Genomic DNA, 17500 nt, shown 5'->3' on the forward strand with positions numbered 1-17500 from the left:
GGGAAATACAGAGTTCTTGAATTGTTGCTATTAAGTTTGTTTTTCCATCTGTGTCAGGAGCTCAGGGAAAGAAATCTGCTCAGATCTTAAAGCTATGTGTTTGTTTGCATCATGTTCACATATTTGATTCAGTATAAAAAGATTAAACGTTAGGATAAAGGATGCTGTCTCAGAGGTTGTCTGTGAAGTGACGTACAGATATGTGACTGTGTGATGGAGGAGAGAGGGTTTATTTCCCTCGCTGCGAGTTAGACTGATGTTCTGAACCCTGTCAGCGCTAACACTGCAGTCTGCTAATGGGACTGAGCTGACTCTCACTGAGCTTGGTTTAGTTTCTTCATTAACTCACTGAACAGGTGAGTGGACAGGTGAGTGAACAGGTGATTGGACAGGTGAGTGGACAGGTGAGAGGACAGGTGAATAAACAGGTGAGTGGACAGGTGAGTGAACAGGTGAGTGGACAGGTAAGTGAACAGGTGAGTGAACAGGTCAGTGGACAGGTGAGTGGACAGGTGAGTGAACAGGTGAGTGAACAGGTCAGTGGACAGGTGAGTGAACAGGTTAGTGGACAGGTGAGTGGAGAGGTGAGTGGACAGGTGAGTGGAGAGGTGAGGGGACAGGTCAGTGGACAGGTGAGTGGACAGGTGAGGGGGCAGGTGAGTGAACAGGTGAGAGGACAGGTGAGTGGACAGGTGAGTGAACAGGTGTGAGGACAGGTGAGTGGACAGGTGAGTGAACAGGTGTGAGGACAGGTGAATGGACAGGTGAGTGGACAGGTGACAGGTGATATCTGAGCCACTCAGGGATGAAATGAGTTCTATTCAACAGAGTGGTTAAGCTTAAACACATCATCCTGTTTTCATACTAACAGGAAGAAGAAGAAAAAGAAGAAGAAGAAGAGGATGCTGCAGAGGAAGATTAAGCCTCCTCATCGTCATACCTCTACCTTATCACCTTCAGCTTTTTAAAGGGAAACTCTGCACACACCGCTCCCTGTCAGTTTCTCCATGTTTATATTTCCCTTAGAGGTCTGATCTGTTAATGATCGGTGTCTCTCTGGTTCCTTGATTCCCTGAGCAGCTACACGGAGAGGATTGTTTTGAGGATGACTCACACACGAAACCTCGAAGACAAAACTTCACAGACGAAACCTCACACAAGAAACCTCGCAGACGAAACCTCACACACGAAACCTCACGCACGAAACTTCACAGACAAAACCTCACAGACAAAACTTTGCATACGAAACCTCATACACAAAGCCTCGCAGACAAAACCTCACACAAGGAACCTCACACACGAAACCTCACAGACAAAACCTCAAAGAGAAAAACCTCACAAACGAAACCTAACAGACAAAACCTCACAGACAAAACCTCACACACCAAACCTCACAGACAAAACCTCACACACCAAACCTCACATACCTAACCTCACAGACAAAACCTCACAGACAAAACCTCACAGACAAAACCTCACAGACAAAATCTTACACACCAAAATCTTACACACCAAACCTCACAGACAAAACCTCACAGACAAAACCTCACACACCAAACCTCACAGACAAAACCTCACACATGAAACCTCACAGACAAAACCTCACAGACAGCTCCATGACTGGCAGTATATTATGAACCTCATACCTACAGACACTGATTAACCTCAGAAACAGGGAGAACATAAATAGGATACCTCAGACATGCTGACAGAGGATCATTACATACATTGATTAACTGCAGGTATCTCACCTGGTTTGTACTCAGGGTTTCATTTGACGACACCTCTTTGAGCCTGCAGGTAAACCTGAAGGTTAACCCTCACTAAACCTGGTTAACCTTAACCAACCTTGGTTAACCCTCACTAATCCTGGTTAACCCTCACTAAACCTGGTTAACCCTCACTAAGCCTGGTTAACCCTGACAAACCCTAATTAAACTTCACTAACCATGATTAAACCTCACTAACCCGGGTTAACCCTCACTAACCCAGGTTAACCCTCACTAACCCAGGTTAACCCTCACTAACCCTGGTTAACCTCAACCGATCACAGTTAACCCTCACTTAGTATCGTCCAATCATAAGACAGCTCCCTCATCATGACTGTTTCTTGTGTACCTCTATGCTGTATCATTTAATCGCACAGGTCTTTGTTCTGGACTGATAAACTTGAATTTCCTGATGCACACAGTGGTTTATAAGAAGAGTGTGTGACTCGCGTGTTGTTGTTTATGAGTATCTCCAGGTGTTTGTGTACGACCTTTATGATGTTACCTCAGACGTACACTCAAACCTCAGATGGACACAGAGCTACCTCAAGGGTTTGATGACTGCAGGGTTATGACCTTTTCCCAGGAGAGCATCTCACTCACCTTCAGAGGGACATTCAGGTTTAAACACTCCTCCTGATGTTGTTTATTTTAGACATTATGTGATTAGTTAGTAGATATCATGATACTGTTAGCACACACACACACACACACACACACACACACACCACACACACACACACACACACACACACACACACACACACACACTAACACACACACACACACTACACACACACACACAACCTTTTTTTTAACCTTATATTCAACAGGTTACGTTCAGGTGTTGGAGTGTGTACGTTTCTGTGTCTCAGATTGGAAATGTAATCTCTGAATAATCTGAATGAATGTTTTTTAATATTGGATCCTCTCTGTGTTTGTTTTTTATTGAACTCTTACTGTGTAACTGTTTTACTGTCTTTATTATTATTCACTACCATTTATTGAGCACAATAATTATTTTAACTGTTCAGAGTAGTAGTGTTTTTGTTTGATGGAAATATGAATCTTGTTTTGTGTCGTTTGTTTAAAGTTTAAAAAGTCTAAGGTTTGGAGCGACACTCCTCTCAGCTCTGTCATACAGCCTTGGTCACACCTGTTCCTCCCAGCAGGAAATTTCCCCTGTCTGAGGGAGCTAGAAGGTCTCCGGCTGCTGGATGTGGTGGAGGAGATGCTCCTAATGTTTTATAATCTAATCGATGAATCTGCTGAACCTTTGAAGATTTACAGTATTTCTTTATTTCTGTTGCTGTGTTCCTGTCAACATTAACCCATATAAACATCTTCAATCAATCTTTATTTATAAAGCACCAAATCCCAACAAATGTTATCCTCAGACTCTTTCAAAAAGAGCAGGTCTAGACCGTACTCTATGTTCTATTATTAACAAAGACCCAACATCAAGACAGGATAAGATCCAGTCCCATCGTACAGACAGGACTCAGTCTGATCTCATCTTAATCCACCATGAGCAGAGCACTTTGCAGCATTTAGCAAGCTACAGTGGCAAGGACAAACTTTCTTTAACAGGCAGAAACCTCTAGCAGGACCAGACTCATGTTAGACACACATCTGCTGAGACCGTGTTGGAGAGAGGGATAGAGGGAGATGAAGAGAGAGAGAAATGATAGTGGTGTGAAGGATAGTAGTTGAAGCCGTTGGAGTCTGGCACGTCCACAGCAGCAGAGATCCAGAGGAAACTACGAGACAAGGGCGCTCAGGGACTCCAGAAAGGTCTATGGTTAGTGACTGTAATGGGATGACAGTGTTTCTCTCTTTCTCAAATCAATTCAAACAGCTTTTTGGCATGAAAGTTAAAAACAATTTTGCCAAAACATAAAAATCATAACAATAATAATAATAATAATAATAATACATTTTATTTATAAAGCGCTTTTCTAAAAATTTAAAGACGCTGCACAAAGTATAAAACATATAAAACAACAGAATAATAAAAACATGAATAAAATACATTATAACAATAATAACATTAATGATAAACCACATCAAACCATACACACACACATACAATACAATATATTATATTTTATACAGTCTATGATATTATCACATCACAACTAGATCAAAAAGTCTGAAACAATAATATAAAAATGATAGATAATTATAATCGTTAATTGATTAAAAAACATAATCTCTCTCTCTCCGTTGACCCTCTGGTCCTCTGTGTGTCAGCTCTCCGCTGATCTTAACCATTTGAAATATTAAATATTAGATATTAAATTTTACAGCGCTTTTGTTGGAGTTTATTCTGGAGGAATTCCTCTTCCGGAACAAACCGGCTTACGGAAGTGACGTTGTGCTAGTAACTCTGGTGCAGAGCTGGTTTGAGTCTCTTACTTTCGGCTGTTCTCCTGAATACATCAGGTCTTTCCTCACCATGTCCGCCAGGAACCCCGGGACCAAACTCGGTAAGAACCGGATCACACCGACACCTACCAGACCCGTTAATGATGTCTGACCGTTATTAAGACACGTGCGTTTGGTTCGTGTGTGGATTCACTGACAGGTAGAGGTGTCCACATGCTGATGATAATAACACCTGTATTCAGTGTGTGAGCAGCTCAACCTGCACCGTGTTACACACACACACACACACACACACACACACACACACACACACACACACACACACACACACACACACACACACACACACACACACAAAGACCTAACACACAAGTTAATGACTCACAGGCTACAGGTGACTGACCTGCTCCGCACTGATACTGACACAAAGACACTAACACACACACACACAGACACACACACACACACACACACAGACACACACACACACACACACGCACACACACATACACACACAGAGTATGAAACAGGTTGATGAGAGCTGCAGGGTCATATCTTCATATTTAGTCTTGTGTAACAGACTCTGTTCAGTCTGATGTTTCTGCGCTCAGTCACACTGGTGTATAGTTGTGTAGTTAATGTAGATCTCATGACAGTCAGTCCGTCTCTGATCTCACACACACACACGTATGCTCACACACAGTTAATGGGATACAGTGTGCTGGTTTTACTTCATGCAGATCAGACTACCCTGACCTGCTGAGGAGTTCTCTTTTTCCAGAACAGTCCACCAGAGATCCACTTAGACTCTGCTGGATCTGAAAGGATCCTGTTCATAGTCCATTCAGGACTAAACTCCTGCAGACTTTCACACACTGATCAGGTCTGATTGGTTAGAACTGATCCTCCATACAGCCTGAAATCCTCAGCAGCCGAGTCTCTGAGAGAGAGAGCTGATGATCCACCAGTCACATGAGAGAACACCACTCTGTGTGTGTGCGTGTGTGTTTTTCTTATTTACAGATATTAACCCTCTGGTGTGTGTGTGGTTTTTTTAACCATGTTGCCGTGCTCCTGTGTGTCAGACCTGCAATGGGTCTACAAGGTGAGGGTGAACACTCAGGCCGTCTTGAAGAGAGCTCAACAAGTCCATGGCCTGAAGACACCCAAGAAACAGTGGCAGGTAAAATACACACTGTGTGTGTTACACTAACTCAGTGTGTGTGTGTTACTGTGATTCACTGTGTGTGTGTGTTACACTAACTCACTGTGTGTGTGCTACTCTAATTCACTGTGTTTGTGTTACACTAAATCACTGTGTTTGTGTTATACTAATTCACTGTGTTTGTGTTATACTAATTCACTGTGTTTGTGTTATACTAATTCACTGTGTGTGTGTTACACTAACTCAATGTGTCTGCATTACACTAATTCAGTAGATCTGCTCCTTGTTAATGATATAAAGAGGGAATCATACAAACCTGGCCATGAAACAGCTGAGCAGCCAATCGTCCAATTATTTTTGGTCCCCTTCAAAAGTGGAGAGCAAATAAAACGTGTTGTATTTCCTTCAGCGTTCCCCTGGTTTGGATGTAAATACCTTTGAATGAAAGTAGAAAGGATGCACCTACCGCACATCGTCATTGTTTAATTCTAAGTCATTGTATGGCGTACAGAGCTGGGCCTAACTGTATATTGATTGATGAATTGTTGATTCTCTGAGCCTCATCTCTCAGTGTATCACAGCGTGTGATGGAGCTCATGTTGTGTTTGTACTCTGCTACCTGAGCTAAGCACACACTGAAACCAGCTCCTCCAACATGTTGGTGGATTCTGTGATTGTCCTGCAGGAGGCCTGAACACAGAGATGAACTATGTCTCTCTGACATGTCTTCATAACTTCTGTTCTCTGCGCGTCCGCAGGCGGCGTGGCTGCTGAAGGCCGTGACCTGCATCGACCTGACGACTCTGGCCGGAGACGACACTCCGTCTAACGTGCACCGTCTGTGTCTGAAAGCTGTTCAACCAATCAGATACGACCTGCTGAAGAGCATGGACATGCATGAAAAAGGTACACGCGCACACACGCACACACACACACACACACCACACACACACACACACACACACACACACACACACACACATACACACGCACCAGGTACCAGGTGTGTCCTCAGGTGTGTGACTGTTGAAGCTGCTCTCTGTGGGGATCAGCTGTGAGCAGCTCTGATTATTATTGATTATTGATTCTTCAGAGCTTTGAGGATCAGAATTGAGATGATTTGTTTTCAGGAGCTTATCAATCCGTTTATTAATAAATATAATCTGTATGTGAGGATAACTGATCGAATCTTTTTAAAGGTTTCTTAAAGAAGTAAAATGGAAATGTTTATTGGATCAAAAAGACATTTGACTGTTTTTGATGAAGAAGAAAAATGGAGCTAATCCAGATTAGGAGATCAAACTCCTGGATTACTGGAGCTCTGTTCTCCTGAGAGAGTTTTGTGTTCGGGCAGCAGAAGCTCAGTTCAGCAGGATGTTAAGATAATTAAACGCAAAGTAAAGTCTGTGGACTGTGACCTTCGACCTCCAGCTCTGCAGCCTGTTTAGGATGTGTGTTAGTACCTGAGATTAGCCTGCAGGGGGCGACACACACCACTGAACTGTAGCGGCAGTGTGTTCTGTGATGTGTGTACATGTCCTTTTGTCGATTGCTGTGTAATGAGGTGTGTGTGTGTGTGTCTGTGTGTCTGTGTCTGTGTGTCTGTGTTTTTTCAGGTATAACCACAGCAGCAGTGTGTGTGTATCCTGCACGTGTTGCTGACGCTAGTAAATCTCTGAAAGCTGCTAACTCTAGTTTACCTGTTGCCTCAGGTGAGTCAATTGACCCCACAACACACCTCGATTAACCCTTTACTTACTGGCTGTGTAAGTTACCTGGTGTAGAGGTCACCTGGTACTGGTCAGTAATTGTTAACCCCCCCCCCCCAACAGTGGCGACAGGTTTCCCTGCAGGTCGACGCCATTGAGACCCGCCTTCAGGAAGTGCGCCTGGCGGTGTCCTGACGGAGCGACGGAGATTGACATCGTCATCAACCGAACGCTCGCCATCACTGGACAGTGGGAAGGTAACCTCAGGTCTCATCACCAGGCACAGACAGGAAGTGGCTTAAGGTCATGACTCTGACTGAAGTTAGAATCTTGACAACATGAGAACAACTGAACACAAACATTCATTCATTTATTTCATTTGTTGATTCATTGATTTATTTATTTATTGATGATAATCTGTGAATATGGGTTCCAGTTTTGTGGTTTTTTCTTCATCAGCAGGTTTAAACTTTCAAAACACACATTATGTATATAGCAGTAAGACATGTTTCTCTCTCTCTCTCTCTCTCTCATCTCTCTCTCCTATCTCTCCTCTCTCTCTCTCTCTCTCCTCTCTCTCTCTCTCTCTCTCCTCCCTCCCTCCCCCCACCTCTCCCTCTCCCTGCAGCTCTGTATCATGAGATCTGTCAATTCAGGTCTGCGTGTGGAGACGCTCACATGAAGACCATCCTGGCGATCGGGGAGCTGGGCTCCTTCAGCGTGGTCTACAGAGCAAGCCTGGTGGCCATGATGGCCGGTACGTCCTAACAGAGTCTGTTGTGTCCTCTGAGTGAAGTTTCAGGGAGTTTTCCTGAAAGTGTCCTGAGTTATTTGTTCACCGATTCCTCTCACAGCGTGTTGTCTCTGTCAACAAGAGGGAGGGTGGTCTCAGGAGGTTGGACCTGGTAGGTCTGTTTTTAGAATCGTAAGAATTATAGCTGAGCTAACACACTGAGCTTATCAATCTTTATTTGTATACCGCCAAATCACAACAAACGTTATCTCAAGACTCTTTTACAAACAGAGCAGGTCTAGACCGTACTCTGTTATATTATTAACTAAGAGCCAACACCCTTAATGAGCATTGCACCTCGCAATATTTAGCTAGTTACAGCGGTGAGGAAAAACTTCCTTTAACAGGCAGAAACTTCGAGCAGGACCACACTCATGTTAGACAGCCACCTGCCTGGACCGAGTTGGGTCTGGAAAGAGGGAAAGAGGAGAATAAGAGACAGAGGGAGCGGTGATAGTGATGAGACGAGTAGTAGTAGCTGTTGCCGCTGGAGTCCAGCACGTCTGTATCAGCTGGAGTCTGGAACTTCCACAGCAGGAGGACGTCTACGGCAGCTCAGAGGAACCTACAAGACAAGGGAGCTCAGGGACTCAAGAAAGGTCTATGGCTAGTAACTTTGATGGACAGGGAGTGAAAATAAGTGATGAGGGGGTTGGGGGGTGAAATAGGTTCCCGGTGTGTCAGTGTGCCAGTTCCCCCAGCAGTCTAAGCCTATAGCAGCATAACTAAGAGCTGGTCCAAACCTGAGCCAGCTCTAACTATAAGCTTTATCAAAGGAAAGTTTGAAGCCTACTCTTAAAAGTAGAGAGGATGTCTGTTCTCAGGTTCACCTGAAGGTTCAGTGTAGTTACCACTTCTGTCCTAACTGTGTCACTGCTGCTCAGCTTTCCCTCTCATACACACACGCACACAAACACACACCACACAAACACACACACACACACACACACACACACCACACACACACACACACACACACACACACACAGGTTATAGAGCAGAGTGTTCTAGAGGTGATGATTAAATGTCTTTGTGTCGGCTGTGCGCTGTACTGGTCCGTCAGCTGGTAGAAACCAGATGATCACATATTAAATTATTTCACATATTAAATGATAATTTGACGTATTTAATGATAATCCTGGTATTAATCTGTAGCTCAGCGTGCCTGTACTGTGAGGATGAATGAGCTTCATCACGTTAATAATGCTGATCCATTATCTGTAATTAACACCGAGAGAGAAACACGCTGAACTCGTCTTTAATGGACCCAAAATGTTCTTCATCTGTTCAGCCCTAATGAAGCGTCATTACACCACACAGCGGGGCATTGTGGGTAATCTATCACCCAGCCTCACTCTGTCTTCTATTTTTATCAGAACGCCGATAAAACTAGATGAATGGAGAGAGTTCAGCTGCAGTTCTGTGAGCTGTTAGCAGATGTCTCAGTCTGTTCAATCTACCTGTACAGGTGTTCACATAAAGAAACACGTAACATCCTGAACCTGAGACTCTGAGGTGTGACCATTACAACTACAAATACTATATATAATGTGTGTGTGTGTGTGTGTGTGTGTGTGTGTGTGTGTGTGTGTGTGTGTGCGCCTGCCTGCCTGCCTGCCTGTCTGTCTGTCTGTCTGTCTGTCTGTCTGTGTGTTTGTGTCCGCGTCTCAACAGGTTCAGACTTTATAAAAACATCAACAGGAAAAGAAACTGTTAACGCCAACTACCCCGTCGCCATAGTGATGGTGAGGGCCATCAGAGACTACTACCTGTCTACAGGACACAAGGTAAACTACCTGTTAACTGCACCTGTTAACTTCACCTGTCCTCTCTGTCAGCTCATTGACACTCAGGCGTGATGATTCATGATGAAAGAGCTCTAAATAATAATACAGAAATGAAGTTAGTTTCAGAACTTCGATATTTATTGTAAATCTTTTCGTATTGATCTGAGAAAATATCCTAAAAATCTGAGATTCTGGATTTCTGATTAATTAAAATTTTGAATGATGAAACAAATTTAACTCAAACAGAGGTCTGTAGATATTTTAATGAAAGCTCGTATCAATGATTTTTGTTCCTGATTTTCCTCTGGTGGGTTTTGAAACTGTAGGGATCACCTGCAAATGTTACACTGCAGTGTATGAAGTGTGTGTACTGACAGAGGTGTGTGTGTGTGTGTTTGTTTGTGTAGGTGGGTTTTAAACCTGCAGGGGGGATCAAAACAGCTCAGGAGTCTCTGCTGTGGCTCGCTCTGATCAAAGAGGAACTGGGAGACGACTGGCTCCGCCCACACCTGTTCCGCCTCGGAGCCAGCAGCCTGTTGGCCGACATTGAGAGACAGGTGAGGGAAGATGTACACACACACACACACACACACACACACACACACACACACACACACACACACACACACACACACACACACACACACACACACACACTGTTCCCACCTTTTCTGTTTCTGTTTCCGTTCAGATCTACCATCATGTGACTGGACAGTACGCAGCCTATCACGAGCTGCCCATGGCCTGATCATGTGCCCTCCTGTTTGACGACATCAAATTGATTACACGCACACACACGCACACACACACACACACACACACACACACACACACACACACACACACACACACACACACAGACTACAGGTTCAGACCAAGAAGTTACACACCTGTGAGAACACACTCCTTTTCAGTGTGTATTATTAAAAACATACGTGTGTGTGTGTGTGTGTGTGTATGAGAAACTTTTTCATGTGAACAAAGAAAAACATGAAACTCGGACTAAGAAAAGAATAAAGAGAGTGATTAAATAATGAGTTTGTTTTTCCTCAGCTGCTGAAAATACAAAATTAATCACACTGCACTGTTTGTACCTGTGAGGACACCGTGTGTGTGCGTGTGCATGTGCGTGCATGTGCACGTGCGTGCGTGCGTGTTTGTGTGTTTGAGAGAATCTGAGAGCTTCATGCTGCTGGTCCTCTATTCAGCTGCAGCATTAGATCAACACACATACACGCACACACACACACACTCTGTAGTGTGTATGGACAGAATATTAGTGGGGGCGTCTCTGTGGAGTTGTTGGATCTTTGAAGTTATGCTGAGATTGGAGGAAGTGAAGGGCGGGGTGACTTCAAATAAAGAGAGAGAGAGAGAGAGACGGAGTGAGACAGAGTGAAGTATTAAAAAATCAGCTGTTTTTGTGTCAGTGAGGAACGTGTTCTTTGGCGGGTGACTTTGAGTCCTCATGACGGTCAGCAGATTTAAATGTTGTTTCCTTTGTGACGTGCTCTTTGATATCAGACGTTCACGTGAGCGGTGGAGACCACCTCCCCGGTGTGAGGGACATTTCTTTAAAGCACCCGTAGAGCTCTTTGTTTATGTTCATGAAAGTGGATTTCTTACAGACACAGTTTGTTGATTTGACGAGTTTCAGTTCAGACATGAAATAAAAGCAGAGCTCTGTGTGACTGAGTGAGTCACAGTATTATTCAAATTTCTATCACTTTCCTTTGAACGGCCTGATTTGGTCTACAGGCCTCAGGTTGAACACTGTGGAGTAAACTGAGTTTGAAACAGGCTCTAACTTTCTGAAGGAGAAACTCTGAGTGATCACTCTGGGAGGATTCATGAAGTCTTTCTCAGACTTTCCTCTTCCTCCCCCGACGCAGAAATCTGTGGAGAACGTGAGAGAGATTTCACACGGAAGACCTTCTTTAGTTTCATCATCGACTGGCTGACTGACTGACTGACTGACTGACTGACGAGCATTATTATGGATTAAATTAGGACAAGCTTCATTATGGATAAAATTATCTGGTAATTGTCCTGCTGTCAAGAGATGTATGTCCTCTGTGTAGCAGAGAGGGAGCCAGCAGTTTTCTGCAGCTACTCAACCAACACTCCTTCAGTCATCATTGCACTGTTATCAGAGCACGCACTCACGCATGCAGGCACGCAGCAGTGGGGTTAAGCAGACAGGTGTGGTAAAGAGAGGGCTCCTGCAGGTCAGCTTCCTCTGATTATCTTCCGACACTTTTATTGTGCCCTGTTGTACCTGAGCAGGTCCACACTCAGCATTCTGTTCATTGATTGGCTGCATGTGACAGTGCTGAAAGTAATGTGGACGTGCTGCTGATCAATATAAAAATGTATGTGTCCGGCGGCTTGGAGGCTTTCTGTAATTAAATCAATATGTGAGCGGCTGCTGGCATTAAGATGACGGTCCGGCTCTTTGTGGTGGGACACCAGCAGAAATCAATGAGAGCGTGCCGCAGCCAGAATCACAATTACTGGTACTGCTGGCACACAATCAATGCAGCGTTTTACCATCGGCCCCCCTGCTGGGAAATCACAGGCCGCTTATTCCTCTACTGCACAAAGACCACCTTTATTTAAGGTCCACCCGAGACGCTGGCGTCCTCCATCAGGGCGGCCCGGATTAAAATCCTGCTGCACTGACGGTGGAGAGAAAAACTGTGTGATCATAACGGATCGTCCACGGAGGACTCAGGAAAACAATCAATCAGCTGTAAACTGGTCTGAGGAATTAAACGTCACTGCAATCATCTGGAGCCGAACACGCTCTGAGGATAACGCGGACATCATGAATAATCTGTGGAGCCAGAAATGACCACATCTGGAGGAGAGGGAGGATCCAGAGTGCTGATTCATTAACGAACACCACAAACACGACCCAAGGTTGAGTTAAAGGACCGAACGAGCTGAGGGGACACCTAGCAGAAAGCTAGCACCTTACGCCTGTCCCTCAAAGAGGCCATGCCCTTAATCCTCCCTTTAACTCTTAACCTGCTGTAAACAGGTGAGTTAAATATTCAGCCGAACAGTTGTACCAGGCTGTAAACATGTTTAATTCTGCTGTAATTTTAACATGGGGCTCTATGGGGACTGACTCACTGCAGGAGACACACTCTAGTGGACCCTGGAGGAACTGCAGGAGACACACTAGTGGACGCTGGAGGAACTGCAGGAGACACTCTAGTGGACACTGGAGGAACTGCAGGAGACACTAGTGGAAACTGGAGGAACTGCAGGAGACACACTCTAGAGGACACTGTAGGAACTGCAGGAGACACACTCTAGAGGACACTGGAGGAACTGCAGGAGACACATTCTAGAGGACACTGGAGGAACTGCAGGAGACACTCTAGAGGACACTGGAGGAACTGCAGGAGACACTCTAGAGGACATTGGAGGAACTGCAGGAGACACTCTAGAGGACATTGGAGGAACTGCAGGAGACACACTAGTGGACTCTGGAGGAACTGCAGGTTTTGGTACCTTTAAAGAAAAACCTTCCTCCTCTGTTAGGATCTCACCTGTGGTTATCACCATGCCACCACATGTATCTGCGTGTCACATGTAGGAAAACACGCCTCAGGCCAAACAGACACTTTACCCACACCTTGCCCCCCTCCAGCCCCCCTCGCTGAGCGTACCTGTGCAGGGCTGACTGGGAGGTGACAGGGAGGAGGCTGTGAACAGGAGAAATAACGAGCTGCGTCTCATCATCAGGTGATTCTATCTCTCCTCAAAGCGCCTCATGCTGCTACGACTCGGCTCTTTGTTCGCTCACACTGTTTCAAGCACCTGGCTCTCCAAACACACCTCGCTGACAGTCGTCTGATTAAAGGGAAATGACAGCAATGTTTGAGCCCGCAGTGATCAGAGTGACTCCTCGCCGCTGAAGTCTCGCCACAGTCTGCAGACGCTGTGTTCACGCTGCTTTGATGGAGCTGTGAAGAAGAGGAGGATGAAGCTGAGGAAGAATCACAGGGAGCTCGTCTGGGAGGAGAAGTTTAGTCCTTCATAAGTTTTCTGGCTATAACCTCAACAATACACTTTGAAAATGTACCTCTGTACACACACACACACACACACACACACACACACACACACACACACACACACACACACACACACACACACACACATATATGTGTTTCACTCCAGAACTGAGCCAGAGACAGGCAGAAGAGACTTCACAGTGAGTGTGTCAGTGGTGTATAAAGTACTTGAAATTTAAATGTACTTAAGTATCAAAAGTAAATGTACAAAGAAACAAAACAGCTAGAAATTGTTTTTTCTCTCACAAGCTTTATTAAGTTTAATTCTCCCTGCCTCAACTCACTTCTCCTCTTGCTCCCTTTCTCCCTCCTTCACCTCTTGCTCCCTCTCTCCCTCCCTCCCCTCCCTCCCTCCCTCCCTCCCTCCCTCCCTCCTCGTGCTCCCTCCTTTTCTCCCCTGCTCCCTCCCTTCCTTAATTAAAGTCCACAAATTTGTGGTTCATCTTCAGCTGGTGAGAGTTCAGTCGTGCTCTTCGTGAGCTGAAGACAAGCCCTGCAACCAGTGGCGGAGCCACACAGTTTTGACTTGGGTGGCCAAACTGGGCCACTGAGTGTTGAAGGGTTGGCCAGACGTGGAAAACATTATGGGCTTACCCCAAACCTAGGAGGGTTACTTCCAATAATCACATCTACTTTAACTTCTTTTTATAAAATAACTTAACAAATGTTACATTTTTGAAGATTTCTAACGTTAACATTAAAAATGTAACTCGACAGTGTCAACATTTAAATCTGCTGAACTGAACTCTTTAAGGACTCAAAATGAAGATGATTGTCCAAAGTCAAAGCATCAACAAAAATAATATTCAAATCCACAGAAACTACTGTCTCTGCAGCTTGCTGAAACACAATAGCTGATTTGAATATAAGTAATGCCTCTGACATGGCAAATAGCCAAACATGTTTAAGAATTTCAGGGTGGCAAATGGGGTGGCCAATCAGTTTTTCAGAGGAGGCCATGGCCACCCCTGGCTCCGCCACTGCCTGCAATGCTAAATATTCGTTCACAGGCTGCAGCGGCAGAGGTGTGTTCAGCTTCACAAACAACTTGCAAACAGAAGGGAATGATTTCAGTATTGACAATATGGTATCCATACTTATTACTACACTTAGTTCATTCACTTACCACAATGTGTGTTTTGAGGTTTGGCGGTGAGTTTTGGAACGCCATTATTTCGGTGTTTTTCAGCAAACACTGGAGGCACTCCATCCCATAGGATGAATCTGTCATCCCGACAAAAGCCAAAATGTTTTTTATATATGGCCACGAGTGCCCGTCTTCTCCTGAAGAACAACTAGCAGGTGGTGGTGTGGCGGTATCTCCACTATCGCCGGTGGTCTCGCTGAGATGAGCACGCACAGTCCCGATAATCTATACGTCATGAGACAATTATATTCACATTTTATTTTGTAGCGTGTAACGGCGGTGACAATATAAATGGAGTGAAAGTATCATTTTTTTCTTTTTAATGTAGCGAAGTAAAAGTGAAAGTTGCAAAAAAATATAGAAACTCAAGTTAAGTATAACTACCCCCAAAACCTACTTAAATACTGTAACAAAGTACTTTTACTTCGTTTCTTTACACCACTGGTGTGTGTTCAGTGTGAGTGTGTGTGTTCAGTATGTGTGTGAGTGTGTGTGTTCAGTGTTCAGTGTGTGTGTTCAGTGTGAATGTGTATGTTTAGTGTGGGTGTGTGTGTTCAGTGTGGGTGTGTGTGTGTTCAGTGTGTGAAACAGAGACGCTCCTACAGGAAGTAGTTTGTTATTCTGCAGAGGCTCCACCCACTCATTCTCTGGGTGAGGGGACGGACTTTGTTTATGCAACAGATCCAGACCTGTCCCACTTCTGCAGAGTCCCAGGCCGAGGTAGGTCCAGCTGCCTAGCCGTCTTTAGATATCTGACCAAACTTTGACTGTTCCATGATTTTAAACCTGCAGTCTGTGTGTGTGTGTGTGTGTGTGTGTGTGTGTGTGTGTGTGTGTGTGTGTGTGTGTGTGTGTGTGTGTGTGTGTGTGTGTGTGTGTGTGCGCCTCTGTGTGAGTGTTTGCAGGTCATAAACAGGTGTGTTTAGAAAGTAGAATGTTCACTAGTTAAAGGAGGGCTGTAGACTGAGTCTCTTCTTCGTTGGTGTTCACTAGTTAAAGGCAGAGGTAGAAGGACAGATACTAGGGTTTAAAAAGACTTCTGTAGAAGTTGAAGTATCAGCTCAAGATTTTTACTCAAGTAAAAGTGTGAAAGTATTGCTTTCGAAACTACTTAAAGTATCACTGAAGGACTCAGACACAGTAATACAAAATAATTACACCAGTAAAGTATAGATACCCAAAATTTCTACTTAAATAAGGTAACAAAGTATTTGTACTTGGTTACTTGACACCTCTGGTTACAGGAGGGCTGTAGACTGAGGCGGTTTTCGAAACCGTTTACTATACTAGCAGTATGTACTGATTTGACCAAAATTCAGTATGTAGTAAGTAGTATGTGAACAAGAGCAAAATCTGCATTATGCCAAAACTCCCCGGATGTCTACTGATTCTGGAAAATTTCACAATATGGCCCAATCTCAATGTCCTCCCTATGCCCTGAGCCCTGAGCACTGAGCCCTTCTTGACTTAATTGACGTCAGCTGTAAAGTGATTGAGGGCAGGACGCTGTAAGGGCTCGAACTGTTGAACTGGGAATGGGACAGCACTTTGAGACTTCTCAAGTCACCTGCATGACTTCACCAGCTCACCTTAGCGATATTAGGATTTTTTATTGCACAATTTTTACTTTCCTCAAATTGAAGGCGCTTAAGGGACTGACTGCCTGATTGCCATGTGATCCAGGCTCTTACCATACAGAATGCTTAACCAGCAGCCCTAAGCCCTCACGGACTTAGCGGGAACGCGCCTCAAAGTCAGTGAGTGCTTGAGGGTGGACATTGAGATTGGGCCTATGCATCTGATCAGTCTGCCTCGCGTACTGTTTCCCACAATGCACAGCGCTAAAGTTACGCTTCTTATTTTCTCTTCTTTTTTTGATGGAGGGAACTCAGTTTTTAGGTGCAGTGAAAATTATTGAAAGCCATTCAAACCACTTCCTAAATTTTTAAATAATAAGTGAATGCTAAAGAAGCAGTTTCTCTATCAGCTTGGCCGTTGTTTACTCTCACATTCCGAATCCGGAAATTGAGTGACGTCTGACCCAGCATACTGCATATCAGATCCAACAGAACAGTCATACTACATACTAAATTCAAATGCAGTATGTAGTAGGCAATACCTACTGCCTACTACATTAGTAAGCAGTATGTAGCAGGCTGTTTTGAAAACACTTTGTTGTCGTCACTCATAGTTAAAGGAGGGATGTAGACTGAGTCTCTTCTTCTTCAGAGGTGTTCACAGTAACCAGGATGATGAAGTTGATGGAGGATGAGGTGTTCCGGGCCTTCAGCACCTATGCTGCCGTGGTCGTTGTGAAGATGATGCTGATGTCTCCAATGACCGCTTTCTTCCGCTTCACCAGAGGAGTAAGTCTTTCTTCACCTGATGATACGTCTCAGGTTTAAATCAGGTCTCTGTGCTTCCTGCAGCGTAGAGCGATGTAGTATTATCATCTCTGCTCAGAGTTTAATCTGAACCAAAGAGCTGAAATCAGAGAGTCTGCAAACCTTCGTGTGTTTACTGATCGTCCACTTTCAGTGGGTTGTAAACACGGACTTTAGCACGGCAGCAGCTCGTAAAATACTCATTAGGTCCAACCATCATGGAGCACTCCTCCTCTATGTTTACATGTCTGTGTTATTCACTCAGACCTT

General features: G+C 44.5%; 3 protein-coding genes across 3 annotated transcripts in view; all 3 read left to right on the forward strand.

Annotated features, from left to right (window-relative positions):
* Positions 1-2496, forward strand: part of hmga2 (high mobility group AT-hook 2) — a 7374-nt gene extending 4878 nt beyond the window's left edge. The window contains exon 5 of the mRNA XM_034673860.1: positions 872-2496. Within this exon, the coding sequence (XP_034529751.1) occupies positions 872-922 (51 nt within the window). The 3' untranslated portion in view covers positions 923-2496. The remainder of the gene's footprint in view (positions 1-871) is intronic.
* Positions 2497-4114: 1618 nt separating this feature from the next.
* Positions 4115-10645, forward strand: dera (deoxyribose-phosphate aldolase (putative)). The gene is given in 11 exon segments (XM_034674072.1): positions 4115-4258; positions 5243-5340; positions 6081-6228; positions 6939-7034; positions 7155-7179; positions 7181-7223; positions 7225-7288; positions 7660-7788; positions 9499-9611; positions 10019-10168; positions 10303-10645. Coding segments are annotated over 11 exon segments (954 nt in total). The 5' UTR covers positions 4115-4227; the 3' UTR covers positions 10360-10645.
* Positions 10646-15434: 4789 nt separating this feature from the next.
* Positions 15435-17500, forward strand: part of LOC117805091 (microsomal glutathione S-transferase 1-like) — a 3043-nt gene continuing 977 nt past the window's right edge. The window contains exons 1-2 of the mRNA XM_034673679.1: positions 15435-15566; positions 17076-17212. Of these exons, the coding sequence (XP_034529570.1) occupies positions 17096-17212 (117 nt within the window). The 5' untranslated portion in view covers positions 15435-15566; positions 17076-17095. The remainder of the gene's footprint in view (positions 15567-17075; positions 17213-17500) is intronic.

This window comes from Notolabrus celidotus, chromosome 21, assembly GCF_009762535.1.
Source record: "Notolabrus celidotus isolate fNotCel1 chromosome 21, fNotCel1.pri, whole genome shotgun sequence".
Taxonomy (NCBI): Eukaryota; Metazoa; Chordata; class Actinopteri; order Labriformes; family Labridae; genus Notolabrus; species Notolabrus celidotus.